Below are 21,936 nucleotides of genomic sequence, written 5' to 3'. Positions count from 1 at the left end.
CCTTGTCAAGCATTTCAGAATACTATCTGAGTGTATTTTGGGCATTTGTTTGGAGGATGTGTCTAGCTTTGTAATGAACAGGGGATCCATGCTGTATTTTAACCATTTCTGTGCTTTGTTTTAACCATTTTTGTTCTGTGACAATACATTAATAAACATTATGTGATTTGTACTAATACACATACTAGAGTGCTTTTTTAGGGCCTTCTTTTCTCTCTCATCATATATATATATGTGTATATAATATATATATAGTATATTATATATATATTATTACTAAGACTGTAAGCTCTACAGGACAGGGACTCATTTTCCTAATGTCTACTTTTATTTTGAAGTGCTTATTCCTATGTGTGTTACTGCTGTAAACCACTGTAAACCACTGGATGGCGTTATATAAATAAAGATACACATACATACATTTATATATTATAAGGGAAAAGGGGGGAACTTGATACCGCATACACTCTCGGAAATTGTTCTGACCGAAGACCAGTCGAATGTTTTGAGACGTGGTCTCTCTTTTTCTCCCTCTTTGAATATGGATCGTTTTGACTGAATTAAGGACATGAACTTGTTCTGTAGGAAGTTCCTCTTGTTTAACCATTATTCCAGAGCAGTAGATACCAATGAGGGTACTCCACAAGAGGTGCAATGGAATACACAGAAAATTGCAGCTATTCAGGATTTAAATACGCTTATTGATGACGAAGGGGTTTTGCAGACCGATGAAATTAAGATCTTATCTGGGCTTAAACCAAAATCTACTTTTTGCCCGCCGTGGCAAACTTGCCCTCAAGTGGACGTCTTTGCCAAGCTGGTAACAGAAGAATTCAAAAAGTTACCTATCCTTACTAGAGAGCACAACCTCAAGAAATCAGAACAGAGAGCATTGGCTGAGCTTCGGGACATGACTGAGGTGGAAATCAGAACAGAGAGCATTGGCTGAGCTTCGGGACATGACTGAGGTGGAAATCAGAACAGAGTGATAAGGGAGGTAACATTATTATCTTTCCTAAGGAAATGTATGAGAGGGAGGTCCAAAAACAACTGAGGGACCCCCACTGTTACTCAGAACTTACTTGTGAACCAACTAGTAGGTTTAAGACAGAATTAGATCTAATATTAAAAACAGCTGTCCTAGATGGAGTTATAACACAGCGTAACAGTGATGCCCTAATCTCTAAGTGTCCAAGGGTACCAACATTCTATTTACTTCCAAAGATTCATAAAAATATTTCCCACCCCCCAGGGAGATCTATTGTCTCAGGCATAGGAGGATTGTGCGAACCCGTGTGCAGATTTATAGATTATTTTTTACGTTTTTCCGTGGAAACCCTCCCGTCATACAAAGACACCATGGATGTTCTATCGCATTTGGAGCACATCGCGGTCGAGTGATATTATCCTCGCGACTTGCGATGTGGAATCTCTCTACACGTGTATAGACCATGACCATGGGTTGAGGGCGAGCAAATTCTATTTATCTATGCAGAATGTAACGAATGACTTAATTCATCTAATTTTGACATTACTGCATTTCATACCGGCACAATTATTTTATTTTCAAAAATAAATATTTTTTGCAAAAAAGAGGCACTGCCATGGGGGCGACATGTGCACCCTCCTATGCCAACCTATTCCTGGGTGGTGGGAGAGAGAAATAGTTTTTCGGCAGGTAACCAGAAATTCACCAAATTTGTGTAGTCATGGTTGAGGTACATCGACGATATTCTCATCCTCTGGCAGGGTACTGCCGGAGGATTTGCGGAGTTCGTCGATGTCCTCAACCAAAACGACTTTAACATCAAACTTTCTTTTCAATGTAATCCCAGTGAGGTTGAATTCTTAGATTTAATTATTAGCATAGGACCTGATGGCACTCTTTGTACGAATATTTTTCGGAAAAAGACTGCCACCAACTCACTCCTACACGCTACAAGCTTTTATCCAATCCATCAAATCAGAGGTATTCCGAAGAGTGAATTTCTGAGATTAAGACGCAACGTTTCAACTAATGATAAATTCATTGAAAGAGCTGGGAAAATGAAAGATCGCTTCCTCAAACGAGGGTATAGCAAAAAATGTAGCAATATAGGGTTTTAAAATAGCGCAAATACACCTACAGGATCCCTGTTACAACCACGACCTAAAAATAAAGATGGTCAAAAACAGATCAGATTTGTCGGTACTTATAATCGGCAGTGGCCAGATCTAAGTAACATTCTCCAGAAGAAGGGGTACTAGGTGAGCGAGTCATTATGACTAGTCATAGATCCCCTAATTTACAAGACAAATTGGTACATAGCCATTATGTGCCCAAGGCTAATACTACCTTTTTGTCCACATTTTCCAAAAAAGGCTTTAAGTGCATGAACTGTTCTTCATGCAGATTTATGCTCCAAACCGATTCCTTTTCAAACTTTTCAAATACCAACAAATATAAACTAAATAAGTTTCTGAATTGCAAAACTAAGGGGGTCATATATTGCATTCTTTGCCCCTGTGGCCTTCCATATATTGGTATGACCACCCGAGAAGTGAGGTTTCGAGTTTTGGAGCATAGTAGAAATATTAAGAATGCCACTAGAGATCTCCAGGCATGTAAAATGATTACATCAGTGGCGAAACACTTCATGCACAAACACAACTCTGATTCCACACTTCTATCAGCTTTTGCCATAGAAAAAGTCTCTTTGGGAATACATGGTGGGGATCAGGTACAAGCACTACTACGTAGGGAGTGCAGATGGATTATCCAGATGGACTCTATGCTCCCTAATGGCCTCAATGATTATTTGGGTATCTCCATGTTTTTGTGAATTTCTTTATCCTATTTATGCATTAGGCCTCGTTCATGGTGCCTCCAGTCGCGCTGCTGCTCAGGCCCGCCTGCTCAAGCAGGAGCTTTTAGGTGTCCTGGCAGGCGAGGCAGCGAGCGCGCTTGAGGCGGGTGGGAATTGGGGCGGGAGGCGGGGCTAGCGCCCCCGTCACAGGGTGCCATTGGCTGTTTGCCGTCACATGACGGCCCTCCGCTCCCCTCAGCGGGCAAATTTTAAATGGAGCTGTCTCATGCAATTCCGCACCCCTCTGGAAGCGCCTGCTAAAGCCGCACTCATATCTGATGCAGGGGGTAAGTGTGCTGGCTCTGCGCGGGTCAGCGCTGTTTTTTTGACCATGGACCCGGCCTTAGACTATTTCAATTCCCCTGGTTTATGCCATGTAGGTCCAGTTTATCTCTTTATTTAGTTTTAATTTGATTATTATAACTTCCCTAGGTAGTACAGTTTCAATTCTATATCTATTTTTGGTCATAGCATCTACTGGTTAATTAATTATTTTTTTATCCTTTCTGCCTCTATTAGCGCGAATCCAGCCCTTTGAGATGAGAGCACATCACGTGCAGTCTCTCCATGACGCAAGTTACATCTATTTGGGGCTAAACATTTGTGCCTGATGTTTGCTCTACCAAAACCTAAACGGGCTGCCATGACGACAACGCCGGGCATGCGATGACATCATCATTATAAACAGCGATGACTGGCTCTCTGACAGAGGAGGTCCTGGTGGGCGTTCCTCCTGCGCGGCCGATACATTGTAACTATTTTGCTTGTCTGATCGTGACACTGATCGCGACTATGTGGGGTTGCCAGGACAACGACGCCGGATGCGCAGTTACGTCAATATCGGCATTGGGATGGATTGGCTATCCGATCGAGGTGTGCCTCTCTGGGCGGATCTTTTGCACAGCTGATACATAGACAATCAGCTGTAATAATGTTCCTGGCGCGAAATTGTAACTTTAAATTTTCCTGCTGCTCCCATTGTAGTTACCACTCCCAGAGGAAGACGCAAGTCGAAACGTGTAGGAGTGGGAGCCAGTGGAAGGACATCCGGTTTCTCTCCTTCATGGAGAGCACGTAGATATAATTATCTTGACTTTGATGCTATGCTCATCCATTTTTGCAAAGATGCATTACTACCTTTTGCAGACTCTAGTTTTGCTATATTTGCTAAATGTTGCATTTTGAGTCTGTACATTTCATTGCAGTGATTTTCTATCATTCAACCTGAGTTTGCTTATTTTATGACTGTTTAGTATCCCACAGTGACTGAGTTTGAGGTTACTATCTGTTGGCATATACTAGTCAGTATGACTGTACCATCGTAGTATTTGCCGTGTGTAGGTTACAGTGGGTTATATCTTCCACTAGCATATTGTTTGCTTTATCTTCCTACACTATTCCTCATCATCTGCTGTATGATGCAACTCAGCAGTCATAGTGGTTACCTCATGTTCCTCCTTGAGGGTATTCTCTCCAGATTTCTATAGGAGTTATATTACCACACACACTAGGGTCTTTCCACACACTAAATTCTTGCTATTTGTGATGAGCTACCATAACTTTGGGTCCAACTTGATATAGCCTCTCTGATGTCAGGATTCGTGCAGGGTGTCCATGTCATATCTTTTAACTCTTTTTGTATTGTTCTTTTATATTATGTGAAATTTAATACATTTGTGATAATTTTGGTACACCCGTGCGCTCCGTTGGGATACTTTTTGCTTGTGTTATACACATTTATATATACACCTCCTACATATACCCACACATACACATAAGTAAATACACCGTACTATTCTACTCTTAACATTCCTGTGAGAGCCAACTAAGAAAAACAACTGCAAGGATCTCAAAAACAAAACACTCAAACTCACTAATCTATAAACGGTCAGTGTTAACCTGTGAAGGTGAATTATTTAAACAATGGCACATTACAATTTGTTGTAGAACACATTAAATATTATTTACATTATCTTACAATTGCGATCTTCCTACAACATTTTGCTACTGCTTTGGTGCTGAAGGCCCCACCAGAGCAGAAAAGGCAACCTGGAAGATACATAACAATAAGAACATATAAACTACATGTAGGAAACTACCTGTACTGCTCCTGATGGAAGAGCTGAGCCACTATAGTGAGAAGCCGGCTGATGAAAGAGTCGCTGGAGTTCTCTTTGTTGGCCTGTGCAGCTAGCAGAGTGCATCGCTTCTCCGTCTCCGCCAGCTTCTGCTGCATCTTGACATACTCCTGACGAAGAAGCGCCAGGTGCTTCTGCAACTTGCCCACCTCCTCTGCAAGAGACAGGGAAATACATGTGGCATATAATATAACCAAAAAAATCAAGAAAGCACTAAATAAAATATAGGAGGTGGTGCATTAAAGGCCCCCTATTCTTTAAAGTACAATAGGGCCGCACAGAAAGCACCCATTAAAGTCATGAGATGGCTCTGATACGCTGCTATCGCACTTTGTAGAAGAAGTTCCACAGTCTCCCAACTGCAAAACTGGTGCCCACCTCAGCCATCTTGGCAGGTGTGTGTGTGTGTGTGTCAGGGTGCATCTGTGACACACAATCCTCGCTGTCAGAACTCCTACCCCTGACACATAATTTAGAGCATGAGTGGGCAGAGTCCCGGAGCTCTAAGCCTCGCTCCTACCTGCTCCCCCTTCCCCACTCCCAACTAAGCAGCACAGCACTGACTGACTGGTCAGTGACAGCGCAACCTATCCTGCTTTGCCGTCGTGCAAGCAAAGCATGATGGGGAGTGTTGTTGCTAATCCCGGTAATTACTGACAGCATTGCGCCTCAGGCAAAATATTTGGTGCCCCGATGAAGCGGGTACCCTAGATTTTTCCATTTTGTATAAGTACAGGTGGCTCAATTCATCACTTATGACAAAAAGGTTTTGAGAATAATGAAAACAGGTAATAGTCTTTTTTTCCCACTCCTTTTGAACAGATATTATCAGAATAAATAATCATAATAAATGTACTAACAAATCTACGTATGTACCAGCACTCACTGTCTAATAGCTAAATGATGAAAACAGTTGTAATGCAGAACAAACATTTAATAATAAAACGAACCAGAAATAAATCAAATGTGTTTGCAGAAACCAGTATCATAAATGGGCATATCACAAAGTGAGGGGTGGGGGGGGAGGGGGGGGAAGGAAAAGGGGAAAAAACATGAAACACAAGGAATATACACAAAAAACGGAGAACGGAAAGTATGCTAGGGGGGCGACGTTTCGAGGGACTACCTCTTCATCTGGCCCATTCCCCCTGGTCCAAAAGGACCCAGAGGTACTTCCCTAAGCCTCCCTTCCCCTATAACTGGTCAAATCAGACACCCCTGAAAATAGATAGCAAATATACAGTGTAGGCTAAATACAGCTAAACAGCTAATAGCAGGGCAGCACTGCAGTGGTACAGTAAAGGCTGAACACAGCTTGCAAGAAAGCAGCTTGCAAAGAGGCACCAGGAGTCCACAACAGTCAATGAAAGGTTAATGGGAAAAGCAAATGAAGACAGTAATCAAACCCTCTGTGGCTCTGCTCCTTCTGCTCGTGCAGGAGCAGAGCCACAGAGGGTTTGATTACTGTCTTCATTTGCTTTTCCCATTAACCTTTCATTGACTGTTGTGGACTCCTGGTGCTTTTTTGCAAGCTGCTTTCTTGCAAGCTGCTTTCTTGCAAGCTGTGTTCAGCCTTTACTGTACCATTGCCCACAATTTCTTGTGGTACTTGAACTACTGGCATTGACTTGAGTGGATTCGTGCTGCCCTGCTATTAGCTGTTTAGCTGTATTTAGCCTACACTGTATGTTTGCTATCTATTTTCAGGGGTGTCTGATTTGACCAGTTATAGGGGAAGGGAGGCTTAGGGAAGTACCTCTGGGTCCTTTTGGGGCCAGGGGGAATGGGCCAGATGAAGAGGTAGTCCCTCGAAACGTCGCCCCCCTAGCATACTTTCCGTTCTCCGTTTTTTGTGTATATTCCTTGTGTTTCATGTTTTTTCCCCTTTTCCTTTCCCCCCCCCCCCCACCCCTCACTTTGTGACATGCCCATTTATGATACTGGTTTCTGCAAACACATTTAATTTATTTCTGGTTCGTTTTATTATTAAATGTTTATTCTGCATTACAACTGTTTTCATCATTTAGCTATTAGACAGTGAGTGCTGGTACATACGTAGATTTGTTAGTACTATACAGGGGAATAAGGGTCCCCTTTTGTTCCGTGCACATTGCAATTGCATAAATTTAACACTATCAGAGTGCTGTCTATCGTCCCCTTTTACCATCATAATAAATGTGTTCATGTCATTATCGTGGGAGAATTTTTGTTCCTGCCCAACCCTACTGTTGCCTCTATTGTGCCAGTCTGATGGTGTTTAAGCAACCCCTTGGCAGAAAGTCTAGGAAAACATAGGACATCACATAGCAACCGGTGTACAAGTTGAAAACCTTTTATGCTCAGGTTGCAGGTGAAGATTTAGAATATCCACTTCCTCTGCCATTTAGCTATGGTTGCTGAGTGAGAATGGACATTTAAGTTCTGCTGGTGATGTGGAGCAACTTTTCCTCTGTACAGTATTATACTGTTCTTATATTGATTAGTTGTAGCAAAACAGTTCTATATTGGAATATTGGATATTGTTATTCTGGCTCTCTTTGCATAGTGTGAATCCTGAGCAGCAGATAAAGCGAACTTTGCCAATTTACCCTTTTTGGCTCCTGAAAAATGTGGCCTGTTTCATTATTACTTCTGGCCCCAAATGTTGGATTAGGTTTGTGGGGATTTCCAACTTTTTGGAAAGTTAAATTGAAACAGCGGGCAAGCGTTTCAGTATCTTAAACCCTGGGATGGAATTTGCCCAGGCACCTAAAATGTTATCTCTGGCACTTGTGTTGACTGACCTTTCAGTCACAGTATGACATTAAAGCCGGATCAGGCGCATTGTGATTGCCGCGCCAGTGACTGACAGGTTAGTGGGCACTGTACCGCTCAGTGTGAAGTGCAGGGGAGGGGTGGGTGTGTGTGGGGAGGAGGGAGATCGCAGGCAGAGCTGCGCAATGACGGGAGGCGGAAGCGAGAGCTCTGGAATTCTGCCCGCCCCTGTTCTAAATGAGGTCAGGGGGAGGGGTTTCAGTATGTCCGTGTGAGAGTGAGCATGTGTGTGTCACAGATACACACTCAACAGACTTCTTACTAAATTAGCCAAATGATCTACATGAAGCAAAATCCCAAGGTCACTTATCCCTACTAATTCTACTTGATCTCTCTGCTGCTTTTGATACGCTATATCACTCTCTTCTCCTTCATATACTAAACTCTATTGGTATCCGCAACAAATCCAGGATAGCCTAGATCTCATGATTCCTCTCTCATTGCACATTTTCTGTCTGTGTTGCCAACAAGTCTTCGTCTCCTGTTCACCTCTGTTGGTGTAACTCAAGGTTCTGTTCTACGACCTCTCCTTTTCTCTCTCTCTACACACTATCACTTGGTGATCTCATGAACTCTTTTGGCCTTAGGCCTCGGGCATGGTCAGCGCTTAGGCACTGACCCGTGCTGAGGCACGCTGCTGCTCGGCAGTGAGCCCCTGCAGCCGCAAAGAGAGCGGTTTTAGCAGGGGCTCGCAAGCGTGCGGAAGCGTAGGTCTTAACAAATTTTTAGTTTCAGCGCTCGCCGGAGCGCAGGGCCGGTCACGTGAGCGGTTCGCCCAATGGGCGAACCAGCTCCGTGACGTCACAGCCCCCCAACATACCCCCGCTTTCCCTCAGCGCGCCTCCGCCCGGCTGGATTCACCCTGGACGCAGCCTTAGATATCATATCTATGTAGATGATACACAGATATAGATCTCTCCCCCTACTCTCACTCCTGCAATCTAAGCCCAAGTCTCAGACTGCCTCCTGGCTATATCCCTGTGGATGGTGCTCTGCTGCCTTAAAATGAATATGTCTAAAACTGAGCTCCTCATATTCCCCCCTAAATCTGGCCTAATATCCCCTTTCTCCATCACATTAAATTATACTACCATCTATTCTGCCACCAAAGCACATTGCCTAGGAGTAACATTGGACTCTTCCCATTCCTTTTCCATTCATAACACGGCGCTAACATTTTCAATTCTTCCTCCGTAATATTGCCAAGATTCGCCCTTTCCACTCTCAATCTACTCCAAAACTCTAATGCATGTCCTTATCCTTTCCCATCCGGATTACTGTAACATAATGCTAACAGGCCACCCTGCCTCACAACTTTCTCCTTTGCCATCTATCCAAATCTTGTCTGCTAGAATAATTTCACTTTCTCCTGAAATAGACTTTGTTCATCTCCTCCTTAAATCTCTCTCTCTCTCGGTTTCTCATCAAGTTTTCAGATCACCTACAAAGTTCTCCTCCTTACCATCAATGCTCTCCACTCATCTGCTCCATCTTACCTATCAGCTTTGATCTCTTCTTATACCCCTGCACTCTACCCAGAACTGTCTTCTTTCCACACCTTTCACCTCTACTGCTCTCTCGCCTTAAATATTTTTCCCTCACTGCCTCTTACCTGTACAACTCCCTCATACTCTATATACGCCAAGCACCTTCTCTCTCCCCCCCCCCCCCCTTCAAATCAAACTTTAAAACTCACCTGTTAAATGAAGCGCATCAATAGCCCGGACCCATGGCTACTGTCTCACACCCACTCCTACCAACCATGGTGGCCAAGCCCTGCCATCTACTGCACTTATTCCCTCACCTGCTGTTGTCTCTGTAACACTTCCGACATACCACTTAGATTGTAACTTCTCCGGGGCAGGGATTTCCTAGCCTATTGTCTGACTTTGTTGCAATTATTGTACTTTAATTCCCTCTACTGTATTGTCTCTTTCTAAAACACCAACTACATTGTTGGCGCTATTTAAAATTAGTACACACACGCTGACCTATAGACCACCAACTGGGGAGGGGCTGAATTTGGTAGCCAAAGTTGAGCAGGGGAGAGGTGACTGTAGCATCAACAAACCAAAACCCCCCCCCCCCCCCACCCGGCCTTTCAACAAAAAATATTGGGTCCTAAAAAATTCTGTCTAAGTCAGCAGTTTGCAAAGTGGGGGGTGCGACCACCAGGGGGGGGGAGATTTTCCAGGGGGGGTGAAAGAGCGGGCAGTTGCAGAGGCCCCATGCTCTTCTCACAGGCATTAAAATTAAATGCCAGAGGATAGCGTGAGGCCTCTGCCGGTTGTGACGCGTCGCTATGGCAACGCGGCGCCATGTGACGTCACACAGGGCAAATGACGGCGCGGGTCACATGACATGACGTCACATGACCCCGCAGCGTCAGCTGACGCGGATGAAGGTAGGCGGGGGGGGGCGCGCGAGAGCCGGAGGGAGAGAGACGGGGGGCGCAGCACTAAAAGTTTGCGCTCCCCTGTCCTAAGTTAATATTTTTGTCCGCCCCATCCTTAAGCCACTTCTCACAACGGGAAGTCTGCAGCACACCCCTCTCTGTGATCTTCCGAACCAAAGTGGTCAAATGTTTTCACGTTTGTCTTCAAAGAAAAAACTGCAAAGCAGTCACTTCTTGAACAAAAGTTTAATCATTTACATAACCATAATGTTAGAGGGAAGGGAAATTCAGATGTGTTTAAAGCAACAGTGTAACAATGTTCAACAAGTATTTTTTCTACACACCATCTTTTGACTTTTCATTTAGCAATGCTAACATGTTGCACCACACAATAACATTAATGAAACAGGATACTCTTACCCCCCAGCGTTTGTTTTCTTTTTTTATTAGAAAATCTCTCAGGCTGCAGCTCCAGCCACACGCTACACTACTGGAGGCCCCGCCCCCTGACCCAGGCCCCGCCCACCAGAAAATTGCAGGGAACCCTTTAGGGATGCCCGAGGATTCCTAGGAACCCTGGTTGAAAAACACTGTTCTAGACACTGGCAGCATTAAGGTCACATGACACGTAAAACTTATACACACAATAATTCACACAAATTATATCAAATATTGTTTATCATTCACAAAACTGCAACTGCAATATTAACAAGAGATTAAATACAAATGTACGGTTTCCATTTTTCAGTAAAAAAAAACGATAATTTGTCAAGCAATTATTTAATTATTTTACATGACTAACTATGGCATTAAATACATTAGGGGGTCAGAGAGAAATGTATTGGAAGACTATTTTTTTAAACCAAAATCTGCGTCAAAGGATACATTCTCTTACTGAACTGTATTAAGTGCACACATTATAATTTGGAGAACTGCAAAATCTACAAATGCTTAAAAATTTACTAAAATATAAATAAATATAATTAGGGATGTCATCATGTAAAATAAAAGGTGAAAAACTACTGGACACTTGGGAATGTTAATGATGTGCAGTAATAAAGCAGAATGGCTGATTGTGTATGTGTATGCATACATACATACATACACATACACACGATATAGAAAGGGTAGTGTCTGGGGCACTCAACAACCGTGGGTAAAAGAAAAATACTTAACTTCCCATAGGGTGGACGCAGAAGGGCCAGGATCACCATCCAGCCCTAAATAACATGTATGGAGGAATGGAATCCGTGGCACTAGCGAGTGATAATCACAAGATAAAATGTATTTCATCTAGCAAACAATGAAAGCTGCAGTTCAAGCAGTATCCTGCATGTGTGTTTTTTTAATAAATCACTTCTGTATTAAGAAAAAATACTTTTAGCATTTTCTGTTTTTAAAAAAACAACTTTGAAAGACCAATTTTCTTGTATTCTATTTTAACAAGCATGTTTGTTCCTATAGCAACCATTTGCTAAGGCACTGCCCCTTCATGTCCTGTCACAAACCCTGGCACACCCCGTTGTGAGCCCTGCCCTCCCTCTTGCACGTCAGTGGAGTGCTCATGAATATTCATAAGCATTTCACTCACACTTAAAAAAGGGGGCGTTTATCAGATACCAACTCGTAATGACGTCACCAATCTTCACTGATCAATCAAACGAGAACGGATTGACCTGCAGCTTTGATCTTCAGTAGGTAAGTTGGTATTACACACATTTAACTATTGAAGTAAAAAAAACGGTAGCTTGAACTGCAGCTTTAATAAAACGGGTGACATTTCGGACTATCCATGAGCTTGGCAAAGGACCGGATTGTCTGATTAGTCGCCCATTTTACTAATTGTTTGCTAGATGGAAATTGCACAATGGGAACAGTATATCGTGCAATAGTCCACCTCTTACATTAATAACTCACATACCTTATTTTATTTACAAATAATAAAAAGTGTACATTCAAATGGGGAATAAGATTACAGTACAGTACTAATTTCCTCAATTGCAAACGTGATTACATTAGTTTCATTAAGTATTGCATCACTGCCTTTAAGGAAGTATTTTTATTACCCAGCAAAGACTAGAACATAATGGGTCATTGTCATTTCAGAAGCAAGGTAGATGATCAGAAGAACAGCCGCCCCATATAAATGCCGAACTCACCAGCAAAAAAGTAGGTTAAAAAAACCTCTTTATTAAACTACATAAAATAGATACTACATCCACGAACAAAGAAGAACCTCCTACCACGCGTTTCAAGGAAACACCTTGAGAAAGAGCAGTTGTTGCTTGAAACGCGTGGGAGGAGGTAGTTCGTGGATGTAGTATCCGTTTTATGTAGTTTAATAAAGAGGTTTTTTTTAACCTACTTTTTTGCTGGTGCGTTTGGCATTTATATGGGGCGACTGTTCCTCTGATCATCTGCCTTGCTTCTGTTCTGACCGATCAGAGAGAAGCCGTGGAGGGACGCTGATCACCTATTCAAGGTGCACCGCATTGCCGGGAGGGGGAGCGGTGAACTATCGTGAGTACATGGATTACTCGACACCGGACTTTAACATTGAGACTGGCGCCTATTACAGCCGCAGCCGACTTGCCGTGGATGATTCCCTTTCCGCCACTGGCTCTACCAAAGCTATTGCGGGTCTGCACCCAATCCTATCCCCATACATACCTCCTACATTTGGCACGTTAATCTCTACCTATGCCCCGCTTCTTAACCTTTGATATTGAAATGGATTAGTGTATTTGTTTCTTGTTGTTTCCAGGAGCTTGTAGTCGTTTTTTTTGTCTTTGTCATTTCAGACAGAGTATAAATAGGAAGTTATTGCCAAGAGAAAGCTGAGAAATCACTGATAAGGTAACTCCCCTCTCCTAATTTATATGGAACAGAATCATCAGCTAAAACAAACATACCATTTTACAGTAAAATGCATAAAACAGAGAATAATTTACTCAAGAAGTATAAAAAATACATAAATTACACGAGCTCTAATTTTTTGGCATGTGAAATATAGATGTACTGCACAGATGTGACATGAAAGTCCATCGCTACAAGACCTGACAACATGCAGTAAAAGGGTTAAGGTTGTAAAGGTCTGTGCATCCATCCTTGAGAAAGCCACTTACTGATCCTGCAGCAATGATCAGCTGATAGTTACCAAACCACTGGAACTCATTGACAATACATTAATCAAGATGTACAGTAATAATGGAATCAAGGAACGCCAAGCAGAAAAGGGCTGGGACGGGCGTTTCATTGAAAGTAAATAGAGGCTGGGAGTAACTACGGATGTAACAAACATTATTGCACCCGCTGGCACGTAAGTAAAAAAAAGAGCAATAGCCGTGACCACTTATGCGTGCCTTCGTTGTAACAATGGCCACATATCACACTAGTGCTTTGTCTATGTCCCGCTTAAGTTTGCCAGGGGTGGCAATAATGTTGGCTACATACGTAACTCAAGAAGGAAGATATAGAAATAATACACATATATGGCTTCTAGTCACTAAAAGGAATGCACAATATCATAACCTACAAAAATGAGCATGCATCATTTTGACTACAATCTTCTAATATTACACTTTAGGGAACAATGTCTGGTTTTACGCCAACACATTTTTAATAAAATGAAGCACTCGGTAGTTGGGTTACTAGTCAGTAACAGCCTCTAAGTCCAGCCAGTGGAGGAATACTGATATAGCCCAGGGGTTCACATATATAGTCCAGGGAGGAAGACTTTAGAATGACACCTCCCCATGGCTTCGCTGACATGACCGAGTGACAACCTCACTCATGCCAAGTCCCAGGTCATCCCTCCAGCATCAACAGACTCATGAAACATCAATAGGTCCCGATAAACAGATACACACTATTCAGTGAGGTGGGATCCACACCCACAGCACTGAGTTCAACAGCCACCCACAGCACTGAGTCTTACAGCCTCAGCACTGTGACAAGTGTCACCCTCAGCACTGTGATAAACTGAGCACTGTGTATTACAGCCTCAGCACTGTGTGACACACTGAGCACTGTGTATTACAGCCTCAGCACTGTGACACACTCAGCACTGTGTATTACAGCCTCAGCACTGTGACACACTCAGCACTGTGTATTACAGCCTCAGCAATGTGACACACTGAGCACTGTGTATTACAGCCTCAGCACTGTGACACACTCAGCACTGTGTATTACAGCCTCAGCAATGTGACACACTGAGCACTGTGTATTACAGCCTCAGCACTGTGTGACACACTCAGCACTGTGTATTACAGCCTCAGCACTGTGTGACACACTGAGCACTGTGTATTACAGCCTCAGCACTGTGACACACTGAGCACTGTGTATTACAGCCTCAGCACTGTGACACACTGAGCACTGTGTATTACAGCCTCAGCACTGTGACACACTGAGCACTGTGTATTACAGCCTCAGCACTGTGTGTGTGTGTGTGTGTGTGTGTGTGTGTGTGTGTGTGTGTAATATACACACACAGGTGAGCAGGCTCTAGTCAGCTCGTGGGTTTATCTCGGCTCCCGTCCTCCCCCCGTTGCTAGCCGCTGGTGAGGGTAATGTGGGTCTCCCCATTCCCCGGTGCCCCCGCTCTTTACCTTCCGCCATGTTGCCTCGCCCGGCTGATATCGCGAGAAAGGCGGGGAGTCACGTGACAGAGGGGGCGGGAGGTAGGGCTGGTGGATCCCTCCCAGATCTCCATGGACACCGGGGGGGAGGCGGCGGCTGTGACTGGGACACGCGCTGCGCTCTGATGTCTGCTTTCTGCACACATGTTACTCGCGCTGTATTTGGTCGGCACTGTTTGGGCTGCTGTATGCAGCCTTGTGGGCGCACTGGGTACCGGCTGTGATGGGAGTATAATGAGGCATGTTACTGAATGGGACAGGAAGGAGTCCGATTGGTTGATGTATCAGTCACTCAGATTGGCTGATACAGGCGGGGGAGTCCGGTTGGTTGATATTTGGTTTCCAGGCGCCAGGTTGATTACTACATGCTGATTGGCCGTTAAGAGACTGCTGATTGGCTGTGGATTTGCATGGGATACTTGTGAGTGGCTGATGTATGAGGCGTTTTGATTTGCGGATGTATTAAAGGATTCTGATTATACATCATGCGTTTTGATTTGCAGATGCGTTTCACATTCTGATTGGCCAATTCATGAAGCCCTAAACTCTGCTGTATCCTGTCCTGACGATTTTGTCAGGCAGTGGATATTCAGAGTTGAGTGCAAATAGCCGCACGGCTATTCGCACTCAGTAGAAAATAAAATGGAAAAAAATAAACATCCCAGCCAGGAATTGAACCCTGGTCCACTGTGCTAATGGCCTGGAGCATAACCACTGAGCTATAAGACTTTCTGAGGTTTTTGTAGTGAATAAAGACATAGAAACCTACTGACATTACAGTGTTCATAACAGCTCGGCTATTCGCACTCAGTTAAGTTGAGTGCAAATAGCCGCACGGCTATTCGCACTCAGTAGGAAATAAAATGGAGAAAAAAAAAGACAGAACACTCTCCTATTGACATTTTATAATCCCTGCATCAGTAATCAGCGCGGCTTTAGGCTGAGTCCCCAGTCAGCACTGTGACACGCGCCCGGCGGGAGGGCGGCGCATGCACAGCGCTAGTCCGCGATCTGCGGTCTGAGGGGAGAGAGAAAGTTTGTGACGAAAGGGGGTGTGGCGGTAGGTTTGCGGGGCGTGGCCATGACGTCCCGTGGCTGGTTCGCCCTCATTGGCTGAACCGCCGGCGGGGGCGTGGCCACGCCTCCATCACAAATGCCAATCTCAAACTCCCCTGCCTGCCTGGTAAACCTGTCGCGCACCGCTGGGCAAAGGTGCGCAACCAGGTAGGGACTGGACCGGAGGAACTGGGTGGGCGGGGCTTGATCGCACAGGCATGCGCTGTAATAGTTAGTGGGACCGCAGCCTTAGGAGCCGCTTCCGCATGCGTGCGGAGGCGTGTGGAAATGCAGGCAACAGGCCAGTTTAAATATACGCGCTGAGGGGAGCGGAGGAGCGGTCACGTGATAGCAAACATCCAATGGGGATGAGGGACTAGCCCCGCCTCCCGCCCCACCTTTGCCCCGCCCTCAAAGCGCGCTCGCTGCCTCACCTGTCAGGCCACAAAAAAGCACCAGCTTCTGCAGGCGAGGCAGAGCAGGAGCGCGGCCCGAGGCACCATGCCCGAGTCCTTAGGCCTCGGGCATGGTCATCGCTTAGGCGCTGACCCGTGCTGAGGCGCGCTGCTGCTCGGCACTGAGCCCCTGCAGCTGCAATGAGAGCGGCTTTAGCAGGGGCTAGCGCACGCTTCCGCACGCCTGCGGAAACGTGTCTTAAGAAATCTTTAGTTTCTTAGCTTGCCGTAGCGCAGGGCCGGTCACGTGAGCGGTTCGCTCAATGAGGGCGAACCAGCTCCGTGACGTCACTGGCCCGCCCCCAGACACGCCCACGGACGGCGCGTGCTCTAAGGCCAGGGAAAGCACCGCTTTCCCTCAGCCTCAGCGCGCCTCCGCACGGCTTCAGTCTCTATGGACTAAGCCTTAGGCTGCGGCCTGAGAGGGAGCGTGGCGTGCTGGCACACGAGCGCTGCGCCCTGCTCGGCCGTGCAATTTGTGGCTAGGTGCACGCTCATCTGTGGGCACGGCCACAACGGCACTGAGCTGGTTCGCCCTCATTAGGTGAACCACTTACGTGACGCGCTTGGAGGCGGCAAATTCAATTTTGCTTGCTCTGCAAGCGTCTCAAGCCCCGATGCTCACCCTGGCCAGACACATAAGGCCTCGGCCAGGGTTCCTGCTAGCGTGCGGAGGCGCGCTGAGGCTCAGGGAAAACTGGTGCTTTCCCTGGCCTTAGACAGCGCGCCGTCCGGGGGTGCGTCGGGGGCGTGTCGGCGGGCGGGCCAGTGACGTCACGGAGCTGGTTCGCCCTCATTCGGCGAACCGCTCACGTGACCGGACCTGCGCGCTGGCAAGCGGGGAAATGTAAAATTCCCCTAAGACCTACGCTTCCGCAAGCGCGCAGAAGCGTAGGCGAGCCCCTACTAAAGCCGCTCTCATTGCGGCTGTAGGGGCTCAGTGCCGAGCGGAAGCGCGCCTCCACCCGCAAGCACTAAACATGGACGCGGCCTTATGCATAATGATGTATACCAATTATAAACTGGGTTACGATATATGTGCTGTACACCATTGATCTTAATCAGGACCGCCAACAGCGGGGGAGAAAGGGTACTGGCGTCCCTGGCCCCATGGGTCACGCGCGGCCGGGTGCCTGTTAATTAAAAAAAATAAGAAATCACTGCAAAAAAAATCGCGGTGTCTACCTGTGGTAGCGCCGGAAGTAGTCTGGGTTAAGCTTCCGGCACGCCGGCGTCAGAGGGAGCCCCGTTTCGCGTGGGACCTGCATTGCGAGACAGGTGCTTCATGGCCGGTGTCAACTGCTCTGAACCCCCCCCCCCCATCGGGCCAGCATCAGCCCCACCCCCGCAGCACACTGGTGCGCGCATGAGCAGTGGCGTGATGCCTGCAGCGGGGCTGGCGGTAACTGCTGTGACCAGCCACCGGGCCCCCCGCTGCACCGCCACAACCCGCCTCTGCACCGCCACCCCTCCCCCCGCATGACAGGGCTGTCCCGTCACCCCCCGCAGCCGCTAGACAACCCACGCAGCCGCGGGAAATTGAATTTGCTGCCTCCAAGCGCGTCACGTAAGTGGTTCACCTAATGAGGGCGAACCAGCTCAGTGCCGTTGTGGCCGTGCCCCCAGATGAGCGTGCACCTAGCCACAAATTGCACGGCCAAGCAGGGCGCAGCGCTCGTGTGCCAGCACGCCACGCTCCCTCTCAGGCCGCAGCCTAAGGCTTAGTCCATAGAGACTGAAGCCGTGCGGAGGCGCGCTGAGGCTGAGGGAAAGCAGTGCTTTCCCTGGCCTTAGAGCGCGCGCCGTCCGTGGGCGTGTCTGGGGGCGGGCCAGTGACGTCACGGAGCTGGTTCGCCCTCATTGGGCGAACCACTCACGTGACCGGCCCTGCGCTACGGCAAGCTAAGAAACTAAAGATTTCTTAAGACACGTTTCCGCAGGCGTGCGGAAGCGTGCGCTAGCCCCTGCTAAAGCCGCTCTCATTGCGGCTGCAGGGGCTCAGTGCCGAGCAGCAGCGCGCCTCAGCACGGGTCAGCGCCTAAGCGATGACCATGCCCGAGGCCTAAGGACTCGGGCATGGTGCCTCGGGCCGCGCTCCTGCTCTGCCTCGCCTGCAGAAGCTGGTGCTTTTTTGTGGCCTGATAGGTGAGGCAGCGAGCGCGCTTTGAGGGCGGGGCAAAGGTGTGGCGGAGGTGGGGCTGGAGGCGGGGCTAGTCTCTCATCCCCATTGGATATTTGCTCCTCCGCTCCCCTCAGCGCGTATATTTAAACTGGCCTGTCGCCTGCATTTCCACACGCCTCCGCACGCATGCGGAAGCGGCTCCTAAGGCTGCGGTCCCACTAACTATTACAGCGCACGCCTGTGCGATCAAGCCCCGCCCCCCAGTTCCTCCGGTCCCAGTCCCTACCTTGTTGCGCACCTTTCCCCAGTGGTGCGTGACAGGTTTACAGGCAGGCAGGGGAGTTTGTGATTGGCATTTGTGCCGCAGGCGTGGCCACGCCCCCGCCGGCGGTTCAGCCAATGAGGGCGAACCAGCCGCGGGACGTCATGGCCACGCCCCCGCAAACCTACCGCCACACCCCCTCCCGTTACAAACTTTCTCTCTCCCCTCAGACCGCAGATCGCGGACTAGCACTGTGCATGCGCCGCCCTCCCGCCGGGCGCGTGTCACAGTGCTGACTGGGGACTCAGCCTAAAGCCGCGCTGATTACAGATGCAGGGGGTATAGAATGTCAATAGGAGAGTGTTCTGTCTTTTTTTTTTTATATTTTATTTCCTACTGAGTGCGAATAGCCGAGCTGTTATGAACACTGTAATGTCAGTAGGTTTCTATGTCTTTATTCACTAAAAAAAACTTCAAAAAGTCTTATAGCTCAGTGCTTATGCTCCAGGCCATTAGCATAGTGGACCAGGGTTCGATTCCTGGCTGAGGTGTTTATTTTTTTCCATTTTATTTTCTACTGAGTGCGAATAGCCGTGCGGCTATGAACACTGTAATGTCAGTAGGTTTCTGTGCCTTTACTCACTAGAAAGCATCAGAAAGTCTTATAGCTCAGTGGTTATGCTCCAGGCCATTAGCACAGTGGACCAGGGTTCGATTCCTGGCTGGGATGTTTATTTTTTTCCATTTTATTTCTTACTGAGTGCGAATAGCCGTGCGGCTATTTGCACTCAACTGTGAATATCCACTGCCATCTTGTCACCCACCTCCAGCTCTATCCTTTCCAGCTAGGGTTGCTGGTGGCTTCTCCAAAAATACTGGGCTCAAGGGTGAAAGGTGCGTCAGGTCACTATGTCCAGGGAGGAAAATACCGGACACATACATGTCCAGTATTACAGTACCTCTTATTTTTTACTGGACAGAGTATCCAAATACAGGGCAGTCCAGTTCAATACCTGACACCTGGCAACCCTATTTCCAGCTGCCTTGATCAGCACGCCCCCTTTACCTAAAGCATACGTGCCCTTGTAAGACCAGGTCCAAAGTGCCTTCCCCCGTGCGGAGGTGTGCACGGCCGTGACGTCACCCGCTTGAAGCTGGTGCGTTTTTTGGTCGTTGTACGCGTGCCATCCATGGGCGTGTCTAGGGGCGTGCCAGTGATGTCACGGAGTTGGTTCGTCTTCATTGGGCGAACCGCTCACGTGACTGGCCTGTCGCGCCAAGAAATCAGTTTGGACTGGTTTCTTGCGCAATGCGCGCCCCCCCCCCCCCCCTCCCACATCCGCACGGACGCGAGCACTGCCTTAAGGCAGTCTGTTCGGGTTTGCGGTACCATGCCCCAGCCTAACTTTCAGCCCTGGTGCAATACTCCCACAGGCTTCTATAGAGGAAGTCTTTAGCAGATTCTCTCCACTACACATTCCTCCTTCCCTATTACAAATAGTGCCAAGTTGTGTCAAACCAAAGTTATTTCTCTACACACACATAGCAGGTGTCTAAAACTCCTCAATCCTTCCACTACTGCTTATCCTCCATCGTTCTTCAAACCTTTGCTGAACACTTCAAAGACCAGGTGAGTTATAGCAGATGAGAAATCCCCTCTTCTCTAGATGCTTTCTCCCCTGTAACATAGGAGGAAGCAGTGCCGTAGCTGGACATGTGCGGGCCCCTGGCCATGCGTGATCGGCTCTTGCCAGCTGCTTGTGCGAATGCGCGATCAGCATTTGCCGGTCGCTCATACGCGTTCAGAGCTTGCCGGTAGCACATGTGCATGAGCGACCTGCAAATGCCAGTTGACGAGCAGATCGGTAGATTTGCACATGCGCAGTCAGTGAAAATATGGTCATCCTAGAGAGCGTGGCCCAACAGCCCGGACTATAGCTATGCCAATGGCAGGAAGTATCTGTGGTACTCTTCTCCTCTGCCTCTACTACATTCAAGCTTGATCCCATTCCTTCCCATCTCTTCTGAACTTTTAATATCCACTCAGTCACATTTTCAACTCTTCCCACTTTTAACATGCGGTTGTGAGGCCTATTCTCAAGAACACCTTTAACTCCACTAATCCATCTGGCTCTCTCCTACCTTTTTCCGCATTATTTTTTTCCATTCTCCATTACTCTCCTAGACCCTCTCAGATGAGGTTTTTGTATTGCCCTGTCACGGGAGACCAGGTTTATCAACACCCTTTTATACCGGGATCATTGATTGAGCAAAGCAAGGAGGTAAAATAAATTGTAATTTATTTCAGGAAAAGACACACACAATGTAACACAATTTACAGGGTTAACACACTTACTGGGAACGGGGCTAACGAATAAATCTATCCTTTAAACGAAATTCACAACAATGACCTCTGTAGGAGCCCTTTCCAATGACCGGTAGGTACTCACAAAAGTCCTGCAACTGATTTCGGCATACAGAGGCGACCAACTTTATTCTAACTCGGCTAGTTCCGTGAATTTCAGAATATCCAGGTGATGTTCGGTTTTGTATCGTTTTCGCCCGGAGTGTATAGCGTTATTTTCCCGGCTGTGATTTAAGCATTTTATTTCCGCTGGCTGCAATACTGCAATGCCGTGTAAAAACGCATGGGGGCGTTTGCGAGCTGTTGTCTTTGAAGCCGTCCCCTATAACCCCTAACATACAGTACTGTACACATACAGTACTGTATATGCACATCAATGATACTATGGGCCGGCGGGGGCGAGTTGTGTTTGCAGCAGAGAGAGATCCGCTGCTCTCTCTGCGCAAACATCGGCACATTAAAAATTATTTAAAATAAATTTTTATTCATAGTGTAGATGTGCAGGAGGTCTCCGGAGCTGAACCGCGTTGGTTTCAGGTCCGGGGACCCTCTGCTTCCCGAGATACAGCCCCCTTTATGAGGTGCCGGTATCCCTCTGCATTTAAAGGTCCCGATCACGTGACCGCGGCCTGTAAACCAAGCAGAGGGATACCGGCACCCCCTAAAGGGGCCTGTATCTCGGGGAACAGGGGTCCCCAGACCTAAAACCACAGCGGTTCAGCTCCGGAGACCCTCTGCACATCTACAGTATGAATAAAACACATACTGTATATAAATAAACACTCGTTCCTTACCTTTGTGGCTATGTGCTATGGTAGCGAAGCAGCATTTCTGTATTTTTAATAA

General features: G+C 47.1%; 1 protein-coding gene across 1 annotated transcript in view; it reads right to left on the bottom strand.

The window, feature by feature from the left end:
- The window catches only part of ANKFY1 (ankyrin repeat and FYVE domain containing 1), a 70,114-nt gene extending 55,182 nt beyond the window's left edge, over window positions 1–14,932 (bottom strand). Inside the window, exons 1-2 of the mRNA XM_075589986.1 lie at window positions 14,801–14,932; window positions 4,946–5,138 (exon numbers count right to left, since the gene is read on the bottom strand). Coding sequence (XP_075446101.1) covers window positions 4,946–5,138; window positions 14,801–14,810 — 203 coding nt within the window. The 5' untranslated portion in view covers window positions 14,811–14,932. The remainder of the gene's footprint in view (window positions 1–4,945; window positions 5,139–14,800) is intronic.
- Between the last annotated feature and the right edge of the window lie 7,004 nt (window positions 14,933–21,936).

Source organism: Ascaphus truei, chromosome 3 (assembly GCF_040206685.1).
Source record: "Ascaphus truei isolate aAscTru1 chromosome 3, aAscTru1.hap1, whole genome shotgun sequence".
Lineage (NCBI taxonomy): Eukaryota > Metazoa > Chordata > Amphibia > Anura > Ascaphidae > Ascaphus > Ascaphus truei.
Note: the sequence above shows the minus strand (reverse complement) of the source record. Positions and strands in the feature narration are given on the sequence as shown.